Below are 23,126 nucleotides of genomic sequence, written 5' to 3'. Positions count from 1 at the left end.
TTCTGTATGCAGGTCACGCTGGAGAAAAAACAGACTTTGTTATGCAGAAAGATGAAATTCATGGTAGTCTCTAATGTGTCAGAAGTAACGCTTCCTTTCATTTCTTTTCCACGTATTTATTCTATGACTTTATTTACATGATTTTTAATGATCAGCACTTGCATACACAGGACTCCCATCTCACTTGTACAGTTTGAGGAGACCATGCACTGCAGCTTGCCACTTTTTATATCTACCACAGTATTTCAACAGAAAATTAGGATTGGCACTATAATCTGTGGGAGACAATACAGAGCCCAAGCAGACACCAGCCCACAAAGAATCTTACTGGTCAGCATCAGGACCCTGAAAACTTCACCATCTGTGAAGTCTAAACTGTAGCATGAAGCCCACTCTTTTAAAATTCAGGGTAAAAACCAGCTCAGTCTCACAACAAAGGTCTCTGAAAAGGCCATACCGAGCTAAATGTGACAACCTGTGGCCTTCTTGGAGGCAAGAGGCACACTTGTGGGTGTATGCCTCTGGCTGTCATCTCACATCATCCAGCTTGTCTGCTTACACTCTTTATTCTAACCCTATCCTCAGAAGAAGCAAAGCACGTGGATTATACAGTGAAAGTGAGAGGCAGTCATTAGTCTAGTACTATAAAAACAAGAGATGTTATTATCATCATGTTAAAGTGAATGTTAATAGAGACTGCCTTTTAACAAAAATACTGCTACTAAAACTCCACACAACCCAGCCGTTGCTGTTGTGATGCTTTATTCAGGGCAAACACAAACCAAATGAAAGGCTCTTTCTCTACGCCCTGAGGTGTTACCTGAGGCTGTTGATGATGGCTTCACAAAATTAATAGTAAAAGCAGAATTCTTCCTCCCCTTTGACTACAGAGCCAGCTGGGCACCAGTCTAATCTGCACATAACATGTGTAAATCAATACAAGTTGCTCATCCTATCTGCATGCAAAGCTCTCACAAGCACAAGTGGTTCTTGCTATCACATCCCAGTGTAGATATTCTCAATGCACAGCAGTCTCCTGTGTCCTGCAGAGCCTCTTGGGAAGGCTTCTAGAGCACATTTGCAGATTCCAAAATCTCTAATAGGTCAGCTCACTTCTTCAATCATCCAAATCTCATAGATCTTCAACAGCAGCAGTCTGTTCCCCAAGTAAGCATTATAACGATGTGGCAATTTCATTCCTAAAAGTCTGCATGTGGCAAATTCAAGTGAATGCATTTTCTTCTTGTTTTCCATGTAAGCACTCCAAACCAAGATGTAATCCCATATATTATATTCCCTATTTTCACACTGAATCACACTGTAACTGTGCCAGAAAGACTCCTACTGTTTGCTAGATATGCTGAGTACACAGATTTGAAATAGCAAGTAAAAAAAATTCTGAAGCCAAGGGGAATTTATTTTTCACTCCAGAGATTTAGGATTCATCAAAATGGGAATATTCAGCCCCAGTCGACTGCATGTGACACTAGGTTGATAGCTGCTGTTCATTGCATGCCTGTCAGAAGAATTCAGTTATATTCCCAACTGGAATATTAGCCAGGCTTTAGCAAAGAAAGACATTAAAATCCTCCAACTAAATGGAAAAAGAGTAAAAAATAGGGAGAAAGGTTGCCTAGAATGCACTGGATAGTGCTCAAGCGGGAAAGTATGAAATTGTGGACATCTGCTCACTCCTTCAGCTGCCTCAGAAAAGGCCTCACATTGCAGGCAATCCCTCCTGCACTTCCACGTACTTGGTAAGAGGTAGAAATATCAAGATCTCTGTGTACAGATACAGAAATGACAGAACAATATTTATTTTCATAAGAGTATTTCCATAGCCAGAACTAGAATTTAAGATATTTGAGTCTGTTCAATTTAACAGCACCACCAAACCCAGAGTATGGGGCAACTAGCAGTAAATGAGATCACTCATGCCTCTACATCTTTATCCCATGTCCCAGACAAGATGACAGACTTGCTTGCAAATCAGATTACACTCTAGATTTACAGTTAGTATTAACATTGCAGAGCAATTTTCTTTATCTATGTTGTTCAAAAGTCTAATACAATTCTTCAAGTCTCCTCCTTCAACATCTGCCTGACATCCAAGGTCCACTTTTCCTATGACCTCCAGCAGGAACATTTAATTGCTTTTTTTCACTCATAATCCTATTTTCAAAGCTAGGAAAATAATAAATGGCATTAGGGACAATATATCTTCTACCTTCCTGTCTTATTCTGCCTGCTATTCAAATCAAAGGGAACACTGGTTCTAGGCTCTTCTCCTGCCTCTTATCCTGCCTCAAGGGAATAGCATTCCATCAACTAACAACCTACAACATCTTCTCAGCTATAGAATATTGAATAACCAACATCTAATAAAATATTAAACTTCAGCCTATACAAAATCCTCTTAAGTAGAAGCTCAACAACAAAATTCTGTTCAGACCACTCCTCCCAGAGAGGCAAACAGGCAAAGGGGAAAGAGGGAAGGATCCCTTGAGTTGCCCATTAAGTCTCTACTTGCTTGCTTTTAGCAGTCTGCATCGTGAAGTCAAAACCTTAACAGACAAGACATGATTAGCAAACGTTTTGTGCTCTTAAAGGAGAGTAATTATAGGCATGTGAAAAAAGAAGAGATCCCTGAGGTACTCTTCCTTGCATGCCTCCCGAGAGGCAGCAGGGCCATTAAAAATTCCATGATGAAGAGGAAAAACAGTCTGGGAACAGCCAGGAGGCAATACAGCAAATTAATACAACAGCCATCCCTTGGGAAGACTGCAAGAAAGCAGAAAACTCTCCTTGCTTCACAAAATAAAATTACACCACTAATGATAACAGTCACCACACACACAAAACTGCTTCTAATGATGGGTGTGAAATTCCCACTGCTGTGTACACACTTTGAATGAAAGCTCTTCTCATCACAGACATAAATCAAGAAAGGTAGTGTAGGATTTATACTGCTTTTCAAATAAGACTTCCCAAGGAACCTTCCACATGGGCTTGTCAGTGTCAAGGAGGAGGTTCCTTCTCAATCCTCAGCTGCACTCAGTATTCTGGCCTTCAGCTCTGCTTAAACAAAAGTACTGGGTTACCAGCCTTCCAGATAAACTGCACCAAAATCCACCAGTGAGACAAAGAAAACAGTTCCATAGCAGAGAAAAGACTCCATTTGGTAAATATACTCCACTGGACACACTCTATCAGAGCAGAAACAAAGCAGAGAAAGGAGATTTTGCATGGCACAGCAGGCATCAGATTGAAGAAACTGGATGGCCACAAGATCAAGACCATTTATTTTCCAATATGTTTCATATTATTTGAGAGGATTTGCTTCCCACACACACATCCCATTCTGGCAAATTTCAGAGCAGAATTTCTCCAGGATGAGGTGCAAGCTGTTAGAAGCTTCCTGAAGCACAAACTACTGAAATTGATTCCTTACATGGCAAAAGCAGGAGATGTTAACTGGGGCAATAGCTTATCTGAACTTACAGATGAACCTCCTGTAAGAAAATGGACTACTAATGAGTATGCTTGGTATGTAAAGCTGAAGAAGAACTACTATCAGGAAGATGTTTCTCTGAAGGAACAATCTCCTTCTGTGCCCTTAGCAGCATCTTTATGTAAAGGAAGCTCCTTGTACCAGAGTTCAACCTTTGCCACATTGTGGCCCCAATGTGTTTTGGGGTCACAAAACACACTCATTCTTTCTTTCTCCTATAAAGGTTCTTGAGCACATTCCACACTAAAATAGGAACTATTTTCTCAAACTCCAGGCATTTAAAAAAAATATTGCATCTGGGATGGTACAATTTCTCTGTCAACTCAGTAACAACACATCAGTGATTATGTTTGTCAGGACACCAGCCATCTGTTCATTAGAAGAGAGAACCAAACATATATATTAACTGGTTAACTAGACACCCAGAAAACCCTGGCAAACACAATCCCTCCAGGTTTAGAAATCCCTTGCAAAGAGCTTGGCTTTGCAAAGGGCCTTCACTGACCATCATAAAGATAGAGATTTTGCCCAGTTTGAATTTGCAAGCAGGATTTGTCCAGCTCACCTTTCTGGAAGACAAACTTCTATAAAGCACCAAGTAAAACACTGGAGGCAAAAGAAATGTTATCCTAGCTGAAAATGCAGAGACCATTCAGTCTTCTTGCTTCACAGGCAGAAAACATCTCCAGAGTGGGGCAAAAGCACAGAAAGGAAATCAATTTGCTGATGCACAATCTTCTGAATTCCTTTTGCTCTCATCCAGTTGAACATTTAAGAGCTGACTTCTTCTTCCCTCCCCTTATCCAGTTTTAACATGCTGGCTTACAGCAGCATGAGGTCATGGTGCGACATCGCAAAATTCCCTGCAGAAGCCAGTGGGAAGAGAGGCTTTGCTGGGTGGGTGCCAAGCTTCTGTTCAGACACATACAACCTTAGTACATTTTTCATGCTCTATTTGCTAATTAACAAGGGAAAGAAAGCCATGAAGCTGAAAGTCCAGACATTTCTTTCAGACTGGGCCCCTGAACAAGCACATAAGCAGAACTGTGTCCAAAGCAAGGCCTTGTCTACCTGCACAGCAAAAGTGCTCAAGGGCACCTTACCTTTAGACAGTCACAAGCAGCACAAAACCAGGAGTCACCTCTAAGGCCAACATTTGTATTTAATTTAGGATTAGTCAGCAGAAGGTGCCTGAATAGTATATTAACCCAAACTATGAAGACTCAAATATACCTAACATCTGGCCAAACCAGATCTAAATTTCAGCTATTGCTATAGAGAGGTATCAAGCCATTAGAGGTCACCTCAGGTGAGTTTTTAATCTGCTCAGAGGGTCTATTTTAGACACCTAAGATAGCAAAATGCTTCAGCATGTCACCCACACCAGTTTGTCAGCATTTTCCCTCTCATCTTGTTCCAGTTTTAATAGTGGGCAATGATACTATGTCCATTTGTACCTATAAAAAAAGACTTGCAGCAACTCATTGCACATTTCAGAATCCATTGCAGTTACTTCTAAAGGAACAGTACATTTTGCCTGGCTGTCATACACCGTTTCATATACTGCAAGCACTTAGTTCATTGAAATTCTCAAATAAACTGCATTGCTACATTTTGTGCTAAGTTTGGACATGGACTTCCCAGGGAAAAGTGTGTTAAGTTACAGGTCCACTCCTGTTCAGGTCACACAGTACTACTGAAAACATCCAGGAGAGGGAAGTGAGACATCCCCAAGAAAGCAGAGCAAGGGAGTTACCTGGCAGTGCAGTGTGCTGGTGAGCATCTTCGGTGAGAAGCATCAGCAAGCACATCCAGAGAGTACAGAGGAGATAATGGATTGAACTGTAAAGTCAAGAGATTTTATTTAAGCAAAGCACTGAAAGAAACAGTGTCCAGATAAAGCTGCTCAGATCTGTTCTGTTCACACAGTATAAGGAGACTTTCAGCATTTCACATAGTATAAGGAGACCTTTCTGGCACATCAAGGGGTAAGACTAGATGAGAACAGACTCTCAATTCAGACGAAAGGCTAGCACAAAGGGTGGAACAGCAAATCTCATAACCACCTTCTCACAACAGACAGCCTCAGCACACTCTTCTTCCAGCCTGCATTATTAAAAATGCTGATTGACTAAGAGCGTAAGTGTTCTATTGCTGCATGCCATGAGAAAAAAATCCAGTTCTCTTTCAGAAAGCCTCTTGTCTACCTTCACATTGCAGAGAAAAAAGTCACTGTTATGAATAGTGCAAGCACAGGGCAGCTCCTGTATTCCCAAGGGCTGTGTATATCACTGAAACAGACCTCTAGAAGACACAGGTCCACCAGGTTAAGCTCCCAATGAGCACCCAATTCATTCCAGTTCAAGTGAGCTTCACTCCTCTCCAACCTCACAAGCTATCTTTGCAAACTGCTTAAAACAAACTTTTGAAACAATGCATGGTCAGGCTAGTCTAAGATACTCTGTTAGACATACACTAGACAAATCTTGAGGACATCAAACTTGTGCAAGACAGCCTGTTGTACAAAATGGAGTGGTCAGGATTTTTAATGGTCAGGACAGAAATGGAAGAATCTGGTCAATCAATGCATGGAACAAACTTTGCTCAATATGTAAATAGAAGCTTTAGACTGGTAGTTTCTCTAGGGTACCTGCTTTATACTTCCATTTGGCATTTCCTCTTTATTTATAATTCACACCTCAAGCACAAAATGTATTTCCATCTGCTTTGCAAAGTACTACACCAATCTCCAGAACACTTCTCTTGCATTTTTAAATAAGGACAAAGGAACAATCCACACCTGTAGCTGGACTCCTCATACAAGCTGTCTGCAACTTCAGAAGTCAGTACTAGGCTTTTACCCTCCACCTTTCTGAGAAAGAAGATGCACCACAAAGCTGCTGCTATCAGGGAGCTCCTCCTTAAGTGGGACCGCTCATTTATTGTCAGTAACACTTCAACTGCACAGTAGGGAGAGTCACCAGGAACCCTCACCAGGAACCCTCTGTTACTGGAATGGCCGATTCAAGTTCATTTAAGAAAAATAAAAGTTACTTACTTTTGGTCATTTTAAATCTTATGTAGTTACTCTTATCTTTAGACAAGAGTATTATGATAGTAATATAAAAGCAATCTGTAAAATGCTCTCACTAATGGAAAATACACAATTGCACAAATGTTTGAAAATTATGCATTTTTAGTCACCTGAAATTTAAAAAAAATTCAGTCCTACTGCTCATCAACCATAAAATAACTCACATAGGAACAGAAAGGAGTGTGCATGGCCATGTTACAACATGACTTCTCAGATGGAAGAGTAGTTTTTTTTTTTCTCTTTGCTATTAAGAACCTGAGCTTTTATATCTTAAAACAAAAACAAAAAACCTCCTAGCACTGAAGCTAAGAAAGACTTACTGAAGAATATAAAAGTGCACACACAAGAGTTTCAGTTACAAGAATGCCTATTTCTCTTGCTTATCACCTCTTACATTTTCCTGTTACAGCTATTTAACTACATAATTTAAGTTCACCATTTTTTTCCCTTCTCTGTGGATGAGACTATCAGGTAGAAGCCTGAGCCAAACACGGCAAAACAAAGCATTTAAAAAGAGAAAAATGTTCCAATTCTTATGGAATTTTGAGAGGCCAAAGCTCCTCCTGTCAAGAGGCATTTTCCCTTGCACTCACTGTCAGAAAGGATGGCAAACACTAACCTGAAACAGGGAGATAAATAAAAGGAGTTCCTAAGCTATTCAGTTTAAATAGACAATACAACGCACAGAAAATGGGTCCAAGTCCAGAAGACATCAGTTAACAAAATGAGAAGGGACAGAACTGCCTTACCTCAAGTGCACAGGCCACAGTGTGTGCGAAATCAGAAGCAGGCATTGTGTTCTTTCTAGAAAGAAGGAAACCAAGAAAATAAAAAAGGAAAAGCAGAGTCACCTTACCTGGTTGCGATCTCTCTTCCCCGTGGATGGTAACCAAAAACTGGAAGGAGGCAGAGTCGGAAGGACAGGTGGGCACAATGCCAAGGAACGAACACGGGGTGGGGGGCGGGGAAGGAGGGTTGGGGATAAGAAAAGAAGAAAAAAAGAAGAACAAAGATGAAGGGAGAAGGAAAAAGATTAAACATCATCAGGAGTCATATTAAAAACAACAAATTTCAGACTCAAGGAAGAAAATTAGGTATCAACAGCTAGTGAAGACTGGACCCACTGCACTACAGTCAAGACATACCATCCTTACCTACCCATTCCCCAGAACAGCATTAGGGAGATGCCAAAGGATAAGCACCAAGACTATTTCCAGTGCTGACTACAATTTAAATACACTAATTGTAGAAGGAGACATAACAAAAAAGAAAGAAAAAGTAATTTCACAGCTGCCTTGTCAGCACCATTTCTGCAGTCTGGGTATGTGCCCATAGTACAGCTCCACGAAGAAGCATTTTTAAAAATGAACATATGGGGCTCAGTCTTCTCTTAATATCCAATAGACATGCAGTTAATGCAATGGCACATTATAAGGGAGGATGAAAAATAAAAAAAAACTGCCTGTAAAAAAGGAGTATTTGAGTAGCATCCACACACTGGGGCAGCCTTATATAAACATGTAACAAAGGGGAAGTCAGCAATTACGAGTAACAAAACAGAGAAGCCATCAGTAGAATATTGTCTCCCATTCCACAGATTATGCTTAAGTGTCCACCCAGTTCTTCATGTTCTTCACCCCCAGAAGGGAAGAGGATCCTACAGCTCTTCTTCCCTTCCCAAAGTTCTATACAACAATTGTTGAGGGCCTTACTCTTTCTGGCGCGGATCACTAACAATATGACCTAGCCTCTCGGTGCCCAGAGTACTCATGGAGGTCTCCTGAAACACAAAGACAGGCAAAAGGTTGCAAACTCATACAGTGAACAGAGAACAGTTTGCTGCTACCAGTAAGAATAAATCTTATTCCCCTGGGTCACATCCTTTCCTTACCAGCCCACTCTCAGCTAAACATGCTTACTCCTTCCTTTTAGAACTTCACCTGAGATGATTTAACTTATTAGCATGGCAGAAAATAATTCAATTTTATTTATGAGGCTTGTTTTTTATTTTCAGTGATGATATTTGCTTGCACAGGGCACACCATAAACTGGACTAGAAAAAGATATGCAGCAAAAGGATGCATGAGAGCAGGAGAGGCAGCTAGGATGTGCTTCTTTCCCTGTTACTGGGGTCAGATGGGCTAGAAACAGGCTGAGATAGGACACTACACTGTTCCATTAACAGTGGAGATTCACCAACCACCAATGAATATTTATTAAGGAGTAAAGCATGATGCTTTTGCCCTTTCTGAAAGCAGCAATTCGCAGCAGGACCTCCAGCAACTAAAGAAAAGGCAGGTTCTGAGAGAAAGGGATTGCTCTGGGAGCATGTTGCTTCCTGCAAGATGCTGCCTTGTGTATGTGCTCGATGCTGGCATACACGTACACACACAGCCTGAAGCACCAGCTGTTCACATCTGCATAGCAACTGCCTCCAAGAAAGAAGTATACTTTCCAGCAAGGGGCAGAAGATGAGGGTAAAAGTCTTCCACAGGTAAGGTTAATTTGTGCGAGGTACATAGGCAAAACACACTCAAAATCTGGGGGCAGCTGTAGCAGCAAGGGTGAAAGATGGGCTATTTGTTACAGCAGGAAAATTATTAACTTAAAGTGCCATAATGTTTAAATTTACAGTTTATTACTGTGTAAATTACAAGCTGTACTTTTGGTAATTAGCAGCTCGCTGGCGGGGAGCTCTGAATGAAACTCATTATTTATGATTACAATTTTGAGAGAGATGGGGAAGGGGGAGCAGTGACCTCCGCTGCAAATGACAAAGATCCCTTTAAGGTGATGAAGATGAATTAAACAAGTAAATATTATCCTTCTCATTTGGATCATTAGAGGTGTGCCACCAGGCCCAGTCACTCGCAGGTGGCCTCAGGAACCCTACGTAAAGTCAGTTTCTTGCCAGCTGAGGATTCATATTTTGAATGCCGGTTACAATTAAGCAAGGCGAGTGGAAGAAAGAAGGGGCAGACAAGGATCTTTCAAGTATGACTGAACAGAAGGCAGCTGTCCCACTCCTCTAGACTCCAGGCCCCCCTAACACACCTTGTTAGCAGACTACAGCTAGCCAGCTCAGAACTTATGCCAATGTTTTCAAAAGCACAGAGCACATCACAATAAAAACAAAAGCCAAACACAGCCAACACCTTCCTTCTCAGAATCATCTTTTACAATGAACAGCAGTGCTCAATACTCCAGAATGCAGACCCAACCAGGTGTACCCCTCTATTCTAGAAAGACATCTGCAAAGTATTGTTTGTTCTATTAGAAAAAGGACTGGTATGTTGTTTGGTGCTTGCCCTACATGTAATAAAACTAGTCAATAGCTTTGGGCAGCTTTGTCTGCATTTACTGCATATACCTTTTTACTCTCCTGTCTTCCCACTAAAAATGCAACTGCTAAAACCACCTTCCTTTGCTGACATTCATATCAGTCTTCTTCCCTATATAAAATTTGGCCTTCCTTCACCTTTGAAGCACCTCTCTGCCATTGTAGTCTCTGATGAGCATGCACAAGTCTCATGCCATCATCGTTTTCCTCCTACATTCTGTCTAAATCTTATTGATATTTACGCTCCCTGACATTCTTCTTCAGGCCTCCTTTCATACTGCTTTCAGCACTGATCAGCTGTCTTTGCCACTCCAAATGTGCCTTAAAATCCACTTAATCACTCAATCATCTCCTGACAGTCAAAGCAGGTAAACAAATCAAGCAATACATGAAACAAAAAATTTACAGGACCACTCTCTGCAGAAAACAATTTATGTGGCATCTTAGAATAGTACTTCAGGACTGACCAGAATTTGAAATACAAAATTACCATCTTTCAAAAGGGCATACCTTGCCAACCAGCCTTCTCCGACCTTTACGGAGACAACGGGCAGCAGCTCCTGGAAGGCGATTCAGGCGAGCATGAAATCCTGAAAACCAAATGCAGAAAAACTGAGCAATGAACACAGAAGATTTCTCCTGACAAAGCCACCAAGAAAACTCCTTAGTTCAGTAATCAAATCAGATCATCTGTCTCTTGTTTTTCAGTCTTGAAGATGCAGATATGCCAGTTTATTCACAAATCAAATTAAATCCTTACATTTAAAAAAAGAAGACTGCCAGTGGGCAGCTGGTATGACTGTTTCAGCAAACTCACCAATAGTGCAGCTTTTTCTTAACTGGATCTTTAAAAAATCCCAAATAGATCACCAATACAAGTTTAAATGCAACACCTATGAAAAGAATCTACTCTTGCCATCATATCACAAGTTCTCAAACACAATTCCTTATGGACCTCACCTCTCTGAGCTGGCTGTGGGGGCAAAAGGAAGGTGGAAACAGAGAGCTTGTCCAGGCCTGAGTCAATCCTCTCCACTTCAGATCGGTGATCAGCTCCCCACTTGGGAAGAAGGTTTGGGACAGTGAATCCTGGAACACACTCTCCTTCATAAAACCAATCACTCTGCTCATCATCTCCTAAAGAAATAGGATGGAATTAACCACAAATAACATCAAGATATCCTGGGACAGTCCCTCAAAATACTACAAGTAGGCATATCTGAATGTGAAACAGCTGAAGTCTCATTAGGAATTCGTTCTTGAAGAGCCTTATATTTGTATTCTGTTTCAATGATCCTCAGTAACTATGGGGCCTCACTAAATGCTTTAAACTATCCAACTCATCAGTCTCCAGAATTTCCCTGCAGAACAAAGCCTCTTTATAGACCTGCCTAGGGCAGGTTTAGCACTCTGTTGCTACTGCATCTCATCAACCTTGGTTCAATGTTGTGTGATGTCTGATGCAGAACTCTTTCTCTGAAGTAATTACTGCGACACCAGCAGAGGCCAATCATTTGGCATGTGTTACAGGCTGTCACAGGAGAAACTTCAAAAGAGGGGAAGACCAGGCTCACGGTGTAAAAGCAAAAGAAACATACCGATGAGAAAGAACCCTAGTCTCCTAAGACATCAGCTAAGACAAAAACACGTAACTATCAGAAATGGTCACTCTAAGTACTAACCATGCTGTGAGTTGCTCTCAATCAGCTTCTTAGAATCTCTAGGAACTACAAACCCTTTGGAAAACTAAGGCAGCAGCAACAGTCATGACCAAAGTCTCCATGGAGCTGGGTTGATATAGTTAATGCAGCTGCAGTCTAAAACTGAACTGCATCAGACACTGTTCACAGTAAATCCGTCTGGCCAGAAATTCCCTAAGAGCAGTAGCACATGAGCAGTGTACGAAAAAAAAGCAGGAGGAGAGCAAAGAACCTGACACACGTAGCATTTCAGTAGCCCAACTCACAAACAGTCCCATGTAATTGCAAGGTGCTTCATCTTGCCCTAAAAAACTAACACACCTATCTTAGGGAAAATTCTCATTTGCCTACCATTAAGCCTCAACTCAAGCATCCCTATTACTCTCCTTTCCTCACTGACTTACATTATTCCTGACCAAAGTCCACTATGCCTACTTACACATCTTGCTGGGAAAAAAAAAAAAAAAAAAAAAAAAAGAACACAAGAAAGTAAAAAAAAAAAACCTCATCCTAGTAAGAATGCTGCAATCTTGCACATAACAGAAGAAGCAATACACAAAACCAACTCTGATCAGCAACAGGTAGGACAGCCAGAACACTTTATCCCAAAGTTCTGACATAGTTATTTCTGTCATGCATCAAGTTGACCTACCAGTTATATCTTAAAGTATAAAAATCCCATCTCCATATCATAGTAAAATAAAACTATGTAATGTTGGATAGTTCTCCTAAGACATCATAATTTGTGCAAAACTACTCCTAGACATTTGGGCATGGTGCCCTGCCATACCTCAAATGGCTGTTTTCACAAGACACACTTTAACAATCAGCATCATATACTAATATTCAGTAATTTTCACTGTGAGAGATTCCAAAGCACGTAATAAATATAAAACAAAAAAAAACCCACCTTACAATCAAATTATGAACCAGAATCATTTTCTGCTCACAAAACTGTGCCGCTATGTGCAGTTGCAAAGACAATTTATTTAATTAGCAACTGCACAAGTATTACATGATGCAACCTCAAAAGGAGGAGGGGAAAAAACTGCATTTATTGAAGAATGCTGCCAGCTTAAATTTCCCATTATTCAGCCTGTAATTGTGCTGGACAACTATAAGGTGATGATCTGTGACAAAAAAAAAAAAAACAAAATGTTGTGCTCTCTCCATCTCACTGACATGGAAAGCTGTTGGTTTTTTTATTTACTTTATGACTAAGTAATTGTCAAGAAAAAAAAAAGGAGGTATTTTTTATTTAGTCTAGAAGTGCAACAATATTTTTAACCCTTTAACCGCAATCTAAGCTAAAACATCTTGGCCAGAAAGCTATCACAGTATCAACTGTTTGAACACAGTATCAACTGTTTGAACCTGATGACAAACCTCCTCTCTTACCTAGACAGGGAAGGCTGTAATTGGACTTTATTAATTTATCTAAGTCATATTTCTACATGTTCCTCTATATTGAGCATCCTACTTCTAGTAGCAGCCAAAAATTAACGTCTAAAAGAGGGTATAAAATCAGGGCAAGCATATAGGGCAAGCATATAGACAAGTACATATATACACTACCCAGTCTCCATCAATCTTATCTCAGGTGATGAAGTAAAACATTTCAGTCACCATTCTGCTTCATCATCTAATATACAAGTGCTCACTAATTTCAGCTCTCCCTGAACAATCTATCAGTAAAAAGAGAGGGCAAAAGATTCTACTTTTCTGTTGCCTTTGAAAAACCAGAGTCTGTAAATAGTTATTTTTCAGCAAAGGTCAAAGCTGATATTTGAAATCCCTACTCTTAGGCAAAGTTTTATACTCCCCTAAGATCACAGATTTGTCCTATAGCCTAAATTACCATCAGAAAACACATAAGCATGTTTGCTATCATTGTGTTGCTTCACACAGGTACCTGAGCCATCAACAAGCTAGTGGAAGCAGTATATCCTATTGAGCTACTGGTGCTACTTCCTTTAGCACTCCTATATTCCCAGAAGAGATCTCATCCAAATCTTAGCTTGTGAAATGTGACAGAATCAGAGTGCACAGAATTGCAGATCTCTAGGGTCACATTCCACATGCTCCAAATGTAATAGTTCTCAATGCCTGTGTGCCTACTACAACCTATTTCACACTTACTTCTGCCCACATCAACTGAACACTGTGCTGTGGCTGATAAATAAGACCAGATTACACTTCACACTCAAAACTTCTAAGATACCATTTCTACAACAAACATTGAAAATACAATGTTCAACTAATGCACACAAGAGCAAGGAAGGAACACATATTTAAAGAAATAATACCCATCACATATTACCATCATCTTCTTAACACAGTCTATTAGGTGACTTGTCAGTATTAAGTAATTTTTTTCTTATCTCCTCTTCCTCCCCACAGAGAAAACAACTAACAGATTTCAGGCACTAATGGTATGTAGACAACCCTTAAAACACCTAGAGAAACAAATCATAACCTGCTTTTTCATTATGAAGAGCTCTAAAATTTGTCTTGTATGTCTGTGCCTTTGCACAATAATAGCTTCTTATATTGCAAATATTATGGATCTGATACACGAAGTATTTAATCAGAAAAGGTGTAGTGCTATGAAAATCATACATTTGTAGCCCTCATCTCATTGTTTAACTTCTAGCTGCTCCCTGCCACTGGTTTTTCCTCACACAATTCCCTGTCTCTCTTCAAACATAGATCTTTCTTTGCATTTGTAAAGAAAGTAAGGAACTCCCTAGCAGCATATGAGGAAAATCACAGGACACCTGTTACCTTGGCGGCCTTCATCATTGGTAAACAGGCCAGTATCACTGCTGCTGCAAACACTGCTGGTTTCACTGGAACAAAAACAGAGAAAAAATATGGTTACAATTGCAACAGGCACAATACAGAAACCACTCTACTACATTTTACTAGCTTCTCCAATACCAAAATGCTTTACATGTCTCACAGAAACTGAATTTCAGATACATGACTGGCACTAGAACAGAACTTAACAGAACTGCTTTCCATTAATCTTATCAATGCTGTATCGCTTGAAAAAAAGTAGAATCCTGTATCTAGTTTAGTTCTAAGTTATCAAGAAGTAATTAACAAAACAGCATTTGCCTCAGGTACTAGAATTAATAACCTAACTATGGCATCATCTGGAATACTCACCAGGAAATTAAATGCAGTTAAAAATGCTGTCCTTGGGTCACTTAACTGAAAACCCTCCTAAGTTTTCTATTTCAGATTCCTTTTCCTCAAAAATGTTACACTGTCACACAAACAGCCTTCCCCTCCCAACAACTTTTATTCTATGTGGAGTAAAGAGCAGCTGTGACATTTACAAGTCTCCAGCTAAATACCTTAGCATAGCATGACTTGCTGCTGCTGAATGCAACATTGTCATAGCATGCTTTGCCTTTACTGAAGCAGTTAAAGATTTAATTCTTGAACAAAAGAATAGAGCTAGAAATTAATGTGTAGAAAGCCATTAACTGACTTGCAAAGCTAGATGAATATTTGTAGCAGAAGTAATGCTCATGTCAGTCCCAAGCGTCTGAAGGCTTTAATGCTGACTTGAACTCCTTCCTTGGACACTTCAGGCAGTACTTCCTCTGATTTAGCTATGAGATACTAGGACAAGCAAAAACTACTTACTGCCTACTCCCTGAACACTAAGACCTTAGATGTGAACACCAAGTGTAAGTCAGCACTAGAATCAGTCAGGGAAGGCTGTTTGCAAGTATCTCTGGATGCCTCTTTTCCAAGGAAACCGGATGATACCGGAAACCCCTTGAGTTACAAGGCTGAATAATGAGAGACCACAAAATATGTCACTCCAAAGAACTGCAGGCACAGAATAAAACTCTATTTTGTGAGTATATTGTTGTTCTTACAAAATGCACTCTAAAGTACAGCCAAGTCAACTCATCATGCTGGATATCTAAAATGCTGCATCTTCATCATTGTATGAAGGCCATTTATACTTAAAGGATAAACAATCTGTACCTAGCATTCTCACCTTCCAGCATGCAAGTTAATATCAAATTCCAAATGAATCCATTAGAAAGCTTGGCCATGCATTCATCCTCCCACATATATACCACAGCAATTAAGGTCAAGGACTGAGAAGCATGAATTAATTGTTTCATCCCAAGCTCTCCTACCAACAGACTGTATGACCCTGGGCCAGTCTCCTAGCGTGCTTGCTTTCCCTTTTGATAGCTTGGATAAACAATCCTCACAAGCTGCAGATGTGAGGACTGAGTGACTGCTTCATAAGGTTTTTAGCATCCTCAGAGGAAAGGTGCCTGAGAAAGGAAAAAGCATTGACAAGCATCCAGGTCATATTAACAGTACTTTAAGCATCCTGTTGTACTTAGAGGTCTTTGGTTCCTTACAGATAAGCATCACTGCTAGTGCTTTACAGGAACAAACTTTCAGGGATTTCACCCTCTTCAGTATCCCAGGGCTGAACAAAAACTAGACTCCTATGCAGGCCTTTCTGCAGGTCCAGTAAGCACTGATTAATGACCTCCACTTGCAAAGGAGGCTACTTACCTTAACCATGAAATAATGAATGCTATTGATCCAACAAGCTACTGCTATAGAGTGTTATTGATCACCCAATCTTTGGTTAAAATGGTCCTCATTTAGCAATTTCACTGTCACAAACACCTGAAGCAAAGCATGCTTATAATTAAATAGTTTGGGGGAGTTAAACTGAGAGGTGATGGACAGAGATCTCAGGTTTCCCCCATTTATTCTTTTGCCTGAGCTATTGTTTGTGTCAGGAGGGATATTGATTTTCTATAAAAATAAGAAAACAAGAGGCACCGAGGGGCTGCAGAAGGTCAGGCTAGGCTGGAGAAGGAGGGGAAGCGGAACACTCTGTCTTTGTCACTTTCCTTCCAAGAGAGGAATTTTTTTTTTTTTTTTTAAATGGAAAGACTGGCCTCCAATTCATCAGTTTAGCCAGACTCGTGAATACAGTTGCAGACTGTCATCAAAGCAGCTCCCTTCCAAAGGGTAAAGCAACTTAACTGAACATTCAGGATGAGCAATGCTCACATTATTCTCGGGCCAGAACATTGTACTGGTTTTGGCTGGCACAGAGTTAAATTTTTCTCATAGTAGCACTTTGGTTCTGTGTTCTGGATTTGTGACCAGTTTGATAGCACAGGGATGTTTTAGTTATTGCTGAGCAGTGCTTACAGTGCCAAGGCTTTCTCACACTGCCCTGCCAGCGAGCAGGCTGGGGGTGCACAAGGAGCTGGGAGGGTACACAGGCTGGACAACTGACCCTACATCATATAATGACATGCTTAGCAATAAAAGCTGGGAAAAAGAAGAATGAAGCCAGGGACATTTGGAGTTGTGGTGTTTGTGTTCCCAAACAATGTTACAAATGATGGAGTTCTGCATTCCTGGAGATAGTTGAACACCTGCTTGCTGATATGAAGTAGTGAATTCGTTATTTTGCTTTGCTTGCACACATAGCTTTTGCTTTACCTACTAAACCAACTTTACCTAAAGCTGAGATTTTTCTCATTTTACTCTTCCATTTTTCTCCTTCATCCCTGCAGGGGAGTGAGCAGGGGGCTTTATCGGAGCTGAGCTGCCTATCCAGGTTAAACCACAACAAACACATCAGCATTAAGCCAGTGAAATCTCACAGCATTGGCAGGTCAGTAGAATCCCAGGTTTGAAAAAGTCACAGTAAGAGTTTTGGTACTTGAAAACAGATGAGACCAACTGCATATTTTTCACAAGTAAACACACTACTCAAAGTGATTTTTAGACAGCTCTTGTACTACGGTTTGTTCTGCCCTCAAACCAAACCGAGACCATTCTGGAAGTACTCCGTTTAGAGCAGCAAGAGAAAAAAACTTCAGCACTCAATGTATAATTTGCCTTGTTTTATTATGGCTGCAGGGAATCTCAAAACATTTAGGGACAGAAAGGCATATTACTTCTAACAGTCTTAGCAGCTCACTGTCACCTTTGTACAAATACACAAATGACTGCTTAAACTACAACCACTTGTTTCCTTTGTTGTTTCCGCAGGTATTTATAGATCAGGCATTGGGTTGTGTCATTACCCAATTTAAAACCATCATCATTTTCTTATTGTGTTCCTCCACATCCATCCTCCTCTCAATTTATGTTCACCTTTTGCCATGTTTGGCAAACAATTTCAAAGATTTAATTATATGCACACTTGAATCACAATATTGTAGCTCATCTTCCTCCAGGAAAGGACTGGGCATAGTCCCACAAGCAAACCAGAAAAAAACCCATTACCGAGACTTTTTCAGTGAATGGGAGTTTATCAACTGAATAAACAGGTCTTTGACCTGACTTTGGATAAAAAGCCTTCTAGAAAGCAGAGAAAATATGGGATATTTTAGCATTTACAGATTCATTCCTGCTTAACAAACCAAAGCAATTGTCAGTTTAGAGGAGGAAAATGAAGGTTAAAAAAATCCATTCTGTATACAGAACTTAGTTTTCCTGAAAACCCATTTTGTTTTGTCATGTTCCATACTGTTAAAGGAGCGAACAGTAGTGGAAACAGTTCAGTATGAAAGTTTTGTATATCACCAGATCACCACAGATTGCTTACAAGTCCCACAAGCAGCATCAGTCACCTTTCATCCCATCAGCTTGCGATGACAACCACACCATTTACTCTCGCAGGCATTCCGTTTTCTTTTCCCTTCCTCAGGATATGCCCTTGTCATACATCTGTGAAAAGTACTTCTCTTACTGTACCAGAAAAACCAGCTAGAGCACAGTGGGAGTGAGGCAAACACAGCCAGTTTCACTGTGCTGCTAGCAGCAAAGTGCTATATTTAGAGCAGCAGAGACCAAAGCATGATCCTTCACTGCTGTGAGGGATACTCCACAGTGAAGAGGGCTGTATGTATTACTCCCTCCAACTGTGGCCCTCCCAAGTGAGTCACAGCATAGATCACACATGTGGTGTTGGAGAGGTCAAATATTCCAAGCACCAGCTTTCCAGAGAGAATCCCAAGGATTTGGCAGCAGATGGTAAGTGTCATTTGATGCATACACTTGCACAATAATTAGTCTGAGAGCGAAGGACAACTGAGACAGAACAAAGCCATCTCCCAGCATGGTCCTCAAGTAACAGTCTGGACGTAACTCTTTATTTACTCTTTCCAAGACTGGCACAAATAAAGGCTGGATGAAAGCCTGCTGGTTTAAGTTCAAGTTTGACACGATGGAATAGACTCTGACTAGTGTTAAAAAAAAAACAACTTAGGGAACACTGTCCATCACTGCCACATCTAGTAAGGGTATATCTCTCAGTCCATCACCACTGACATGCACTATTCAGAAGCTACTTAGCACACTTCTTTTCCTGGACTACTAGCAAACAGCTCTGAGAAGATAAAACTACTTTAACAACTAGCGACTAAAGGTTTCCATCCACAAGTTTCTAATAAGGTCCTACTTCACATCCACTTTTTAGCAGCAACAGCCACTTCTAAAAGAAAAAGTGACAACACTGTAAGAGTTACATGCTACAAATCACAATTGACCCACTAAAAATGCAATAGTGGTTCCCTGGCCCCAGTGAGGACTCAATATAACCTAAGCTTTTCACAGGGTCCCAGAAAACACCACTGAGAAGTCTGCAATTCCAGCTATTATCCACAAAAATGAAGTGCCACCTGTTCACTCTGACAAACTGCAGGAACTAGACTGTCACAAAACCTAACTGAACCTCAACACATGAACAATCATACTGTATCAAAGAGTTAGAGTTTCCAAGTCCACTCTCCTCTGATAGTGACTATTACATTGCTTCAGAAAAGAACATGAGAACATGACAAACACAGACTTCTCTGTATGTTCCTCTAGCTCTTAGAAGCCAGCAGCGTAAGGACTTCCTGAGCAGGATATTTCCTCTGGGCTGTAAAGTTTAATAGCCCTGATACGTCTATGCTCCACATCTCTCTTTTGAACGTATTTAAATTTCGACCTCTAAAGTGTCCTGCAGTAGAGAGTTCCAGACTTCATGTTTAATGAAAAAGAATACTTCTTGTTTGTTTGAAATGTCTTCTCAATGTCTGCTGTTCTTACACAATGATAATTAGAAAATCAGCAATCACATTTGTTTTTTGTATGCCATTCATTAAGAAATTTCCTCCATTTAATTCTCAGCAGTTGCCTCTGTTCTAACCTAAAAAATCTCTTCCGACAGAAGCAGTTTTATGATCCCAAACCTTAGACAGAGAGAATAAAAGTCACAGTTGGGAAAAAGTTCCCAAGGGCAATGCAAATTTAGACCATGGCATTTGCATGTCTCATTTTAATCCTTGTATGTAATTCTGCCACAAATTCATAAAAATTCTCCAAAACTAGACATCAAGACATAAGACTCCACTGTTTGCACAGGCTTATCCTGTAAGTAACGTAAGTTCCCCTCAACTTCTTCATTGTCTCACCGTATTCTCCCCATAGCTAGACTTTGACAATCAGATCAAGAGCAGAAATGTAGAACCACAACCAAGGTTAGATTGAGGTTCACACAGTCCCTGCACAGAGGGCCAGCAGCAATGATGGGTGATCTGATCTGTTATCTACTACTTCTTATAGTAAATGCTGAAAATAAGAAACTGAGATCAGTTTGCATCAATCACGCAATACAAGTGCCAGTTGGGGGCTTGCTCCCCAAACCATAGGCCACAAGTATGCCACGTTGTAGCTGCAAGGCCACTGACATTTCAGAGGACTCTTTGTGTAACAGGAGCCATAAACCTACCAGCTTGCCAACTTTTCAAGGAAGCCTTCTGGGTCATCATACAATACTGACAGGAGAGACTTTGAAAAAATCTACAGTTTAGGAGCAGCTGAGATATTTCTCATCTTCACAAAGAGAGCAGCATTGAATAATTTTAAGAGCTTCAAAAACTAAGGCACAGCATTTATAAGCAGCTGCAAGCAAGGCAGCCATCTGACTAGCACAGGGAAGAAACTGAGATCTCACCATTCCGACATGTTTTCATCTGAACCCTGTTTCTGATCATCGGCTTCACACTCCATCCGCTCCTTCCTTCCCCCATTGCTGAGGAAGGGCCTGTTCTCTCCTGACTCGCAAAGGCCATGACTGGATGATGTCCAAGGGGCATTCTCTTTCCAGCGTGAAAGACGCTGTTTCTTGGCTGACTTGAACCTGCAGCCCCTCTCATAGTTCCACTCTGACACCCTCAGCTTTTGCTGGAGACTGGCAGCCACCTCTGATGTCACACGTTTGACTTTCCGTCGGCGCCTGAGAGGTCGACAGGGTGCATTCTCTGTAAAGGAGTCTGACTCATGCCACAAGTGTTGCTTGCTCCTCAGGGTGGCACTAAGAGCTGGATGCCGTTTGACCACCGTCATGTCATCAGAGTCACTGAAATTAGCTGTCAGCACCTCACGGCAATCCTTGACAGCTTCGTCCAAGCTCGACTCTGAGGCCTCACTGTAGCAGCAGGCATGTTCTGCCTGATGTGTGAAGTCTGAGCGTCGTTTACGACCCCGTCTCTTGCGAAGCTGACGCCGTTGCTGCCGTGGGCTTAGGGCCATCTCTTCCCATAGCTCGTCCAGTTTGTTTTGCTCTGAAGTCTGCTCTAAAGCTGAGGCCAAGTCATGCACCAGTTCATCCATCGGCAATGCCTACTAAAAATGACAGCAATTAGCACCAGACACAAATACTGCTACCAACACATTTCTGGACTGTAGTACGCTATACCCTTTGTAACATTAAAGGAATTAAGACACTTACTTTGAAGTTACCTGGGAGCACCCAATGCAGAACAACTGCCACTTCCTGGGCTAACACTTCTTTTGGCAAGGGTTAAATCCCTCTTCTAGCCATGGTGGCACAGATCTCTCGCTACTGCAGCAGTTGGGTTGAGTGCTCTGTGTCTGAAAAGGCCTTGAGGTTCATCTTTTGTGTTGAAGCAGCATGCTTAATTACATATCCCAAAGGGTATGAAGCCGGCAACTAGTTTGTGCTACCTGGCATCAGTGAAGCAACAGAGAAGGATCAGCCTGCTTGACAAACAGATTGAGTCTTCCAAAAAGTAGACAAGCAGCAAAGCTGGGAGTAAAACAGATGGTGAAACAGGTAGTTTGCAAGCCAGCATCACTTCAGATGTAAAGCAAGGCGCGCGGGACCCTGGCTCCTTAGAATAGGGTGTAGGAGACCAAGCCCCAACTCCTACTGCCGAAAAATACCATCCCTACACCTCAGGGCTGTCAGTGTGTCAATCCCAAAGTCCTGGCCAAACCCCTCATCTCACAACACCCCTCTCCCTACCCGTGTCTTGCAGGCGTGGGATTTCCCTCCCCCCCGGGCTCAGAAACACCCGCACCTCCAGCCCGCTGCACTACCCACTGCAGCAGGCCGCCTCCCTTAGTCCTCAGCGACCCGGCCGCACCGACTCCCTCCTCTAGGGAGACGCCGCTGCTTCTGCCCGACCCCTCCCAGCTTCACCGGGAAAAGCCGGGAAATCTGCCCTCACCACCCCAGACGCGCAGCCTGCCGCCGGGCCCCTCCACGACCCCGCTCACCAGCCAGCGCCCGCTCCGCCAGCCCCTCGTCAGCGCCGCTTCCGGCCTCCCCGGGCCACTTCCTCTGCCCGCCCCGCCTGCGGGCGGGGCCGCCGCGCCGCCGCCGAGCCCCGACGGCCCGGCCGGGCCAGCACCGCCCCGCCCCGCCCCGCCGCCCGGCCCGCCCCCGGGCACGGCCCGCCGCGGGGCTGCCTGCTGCTCCGTGTGTGTACGCCGTGGCTGGTGCCAACCATTGCAGAGCCCTCGCCTGCCAGCGGGGCAGCCCTTGCCTGTACGTAACCTTTAGCTGCTTGGTTATCGTATTTTATTTTTAATAGACGACAAATAAACTTGGTACCCAAACTCCTCCACTTCGTTGCTGCCAGGCTAGTTAAGTGCATCCTAAATTAAACATCACAGTGCTGCTCCCCTCTCCTTAAGGCTTGCATCTCTTTTCCCATCATGCCAGTTTACACATCACCAATAGCCATCAGAATAAAGTTAGGTCTGAACCTGTCACCATCCAATTCTGCATGGCTTTCCGTTTATTTCATGCTTTCATGATGTTTCTTCAGCGGGTTTTGAGTGGGTTTTTTTCATCGTCGTTTTATTTTGTTTTGTTTTGTTTTCAGGGATTTTTTGCTGGTTTTTTTTTTTTGTGTGTGTGTGTGTGGTTTTTTTTTTTTTGTTCGGGTGTTTTTGGGGGTTTGTTATTGTTTGTTGGTGGGTTTTGTTTGGTTTTTGTTTGGTTTTGGGTGGGGGTTGGGACTGGGTTTTTGTTTGGGTTTGGTTTGGTTTTCTGTTTGTTTTCTTTTTCTTTCTTTTTTTTTTTTTTTTTTTCCAGAAGGGTGTTTGGGGTTTACTTAACCGATGTAGCTGCACTCACATTCAAGCCAATACCAGTTCATTTTTCAT

General features: G+C 41.7%; 1 protein-coding gene across 11 annotated transcripts in view; it reads right to left on the bottom strand.

Moving 5' to 3' along the window:
• Window positions 1-22,302, bottom strand: part of GPATCH2L (G-patch domain containing 2 like) — a 43,911-nt gene extending 21,609 nt beyond the window's left edge. Inside the window, exons 1-9 of one of the 11 annotated variants that reach the window (XM_030274727.4) lie at window positions 22,233-22,294; window positions 21,442-21,677; window positions 20,665-21,335; window positions 14,430-14,494; window positions 10,906-11,082; window positions 10,456-10,535; window positions 8,318-8,385; window positions 7,355-7,409; window positions 5,268-5,353 (exon numbers count right to left, since the gene is read on the bottom strand). In XM_030274727.4, the coding sequence (XP_030130587.4) occupies window positions 5,268-5,353; window positions 7,355-7,409; window positions 8,318-8,385; window positions 10,456-10,535; window positions 10,906-11,082; window positions 14,430-14,494; window positions 20,665-21,323 (1,190 nt within the window). In that variant the 5' untranslated portion in view covers window positions 21,324-21,335; window positions 21,442-21,677; window positions 22,233-22,294. Of the gene's footprint in view, window positions 1-5,267; window positions 5,354-7,354; window positions 7,410-7,452; window positions 7,502-8,317; window positions 8,386-10,455; window positions 10,536-10,905; window positions 11,083-14,429; window positions 14,495-20,664; window positions 21,336-21,441; window positions 22,213-22,232 lie in introns of those variants that run through there. The other 10 variants (XM_041716810.2, XM_012574344.5, XM_072930285.1 and 7 more) reach the window with 10 other exon arrangements.
• Window positions 22,303-23,126: the final 824 nt, after the last annotated feature.

This window comes from Taeniopygia guttata, chromosome 5 (assembly GCF_048771995.1).
Source record: "Taeniopygia guttata chromosome 5, bTaeGut7.mat, whole genome shotgun sequence".
In the NCBI taxonomy this organism is placed as follows: Eukaryota; Metazoa; Chordata; class Aves; order Passeriformes; family Estrildidae; genus Taeniopygia; species Taeniopygia guttata.
The sequence above is the reverse complement of the archived record's forward strand: the minus strand, read 5'-3'. Positions and strand labels throughout refer to the sequence as shown.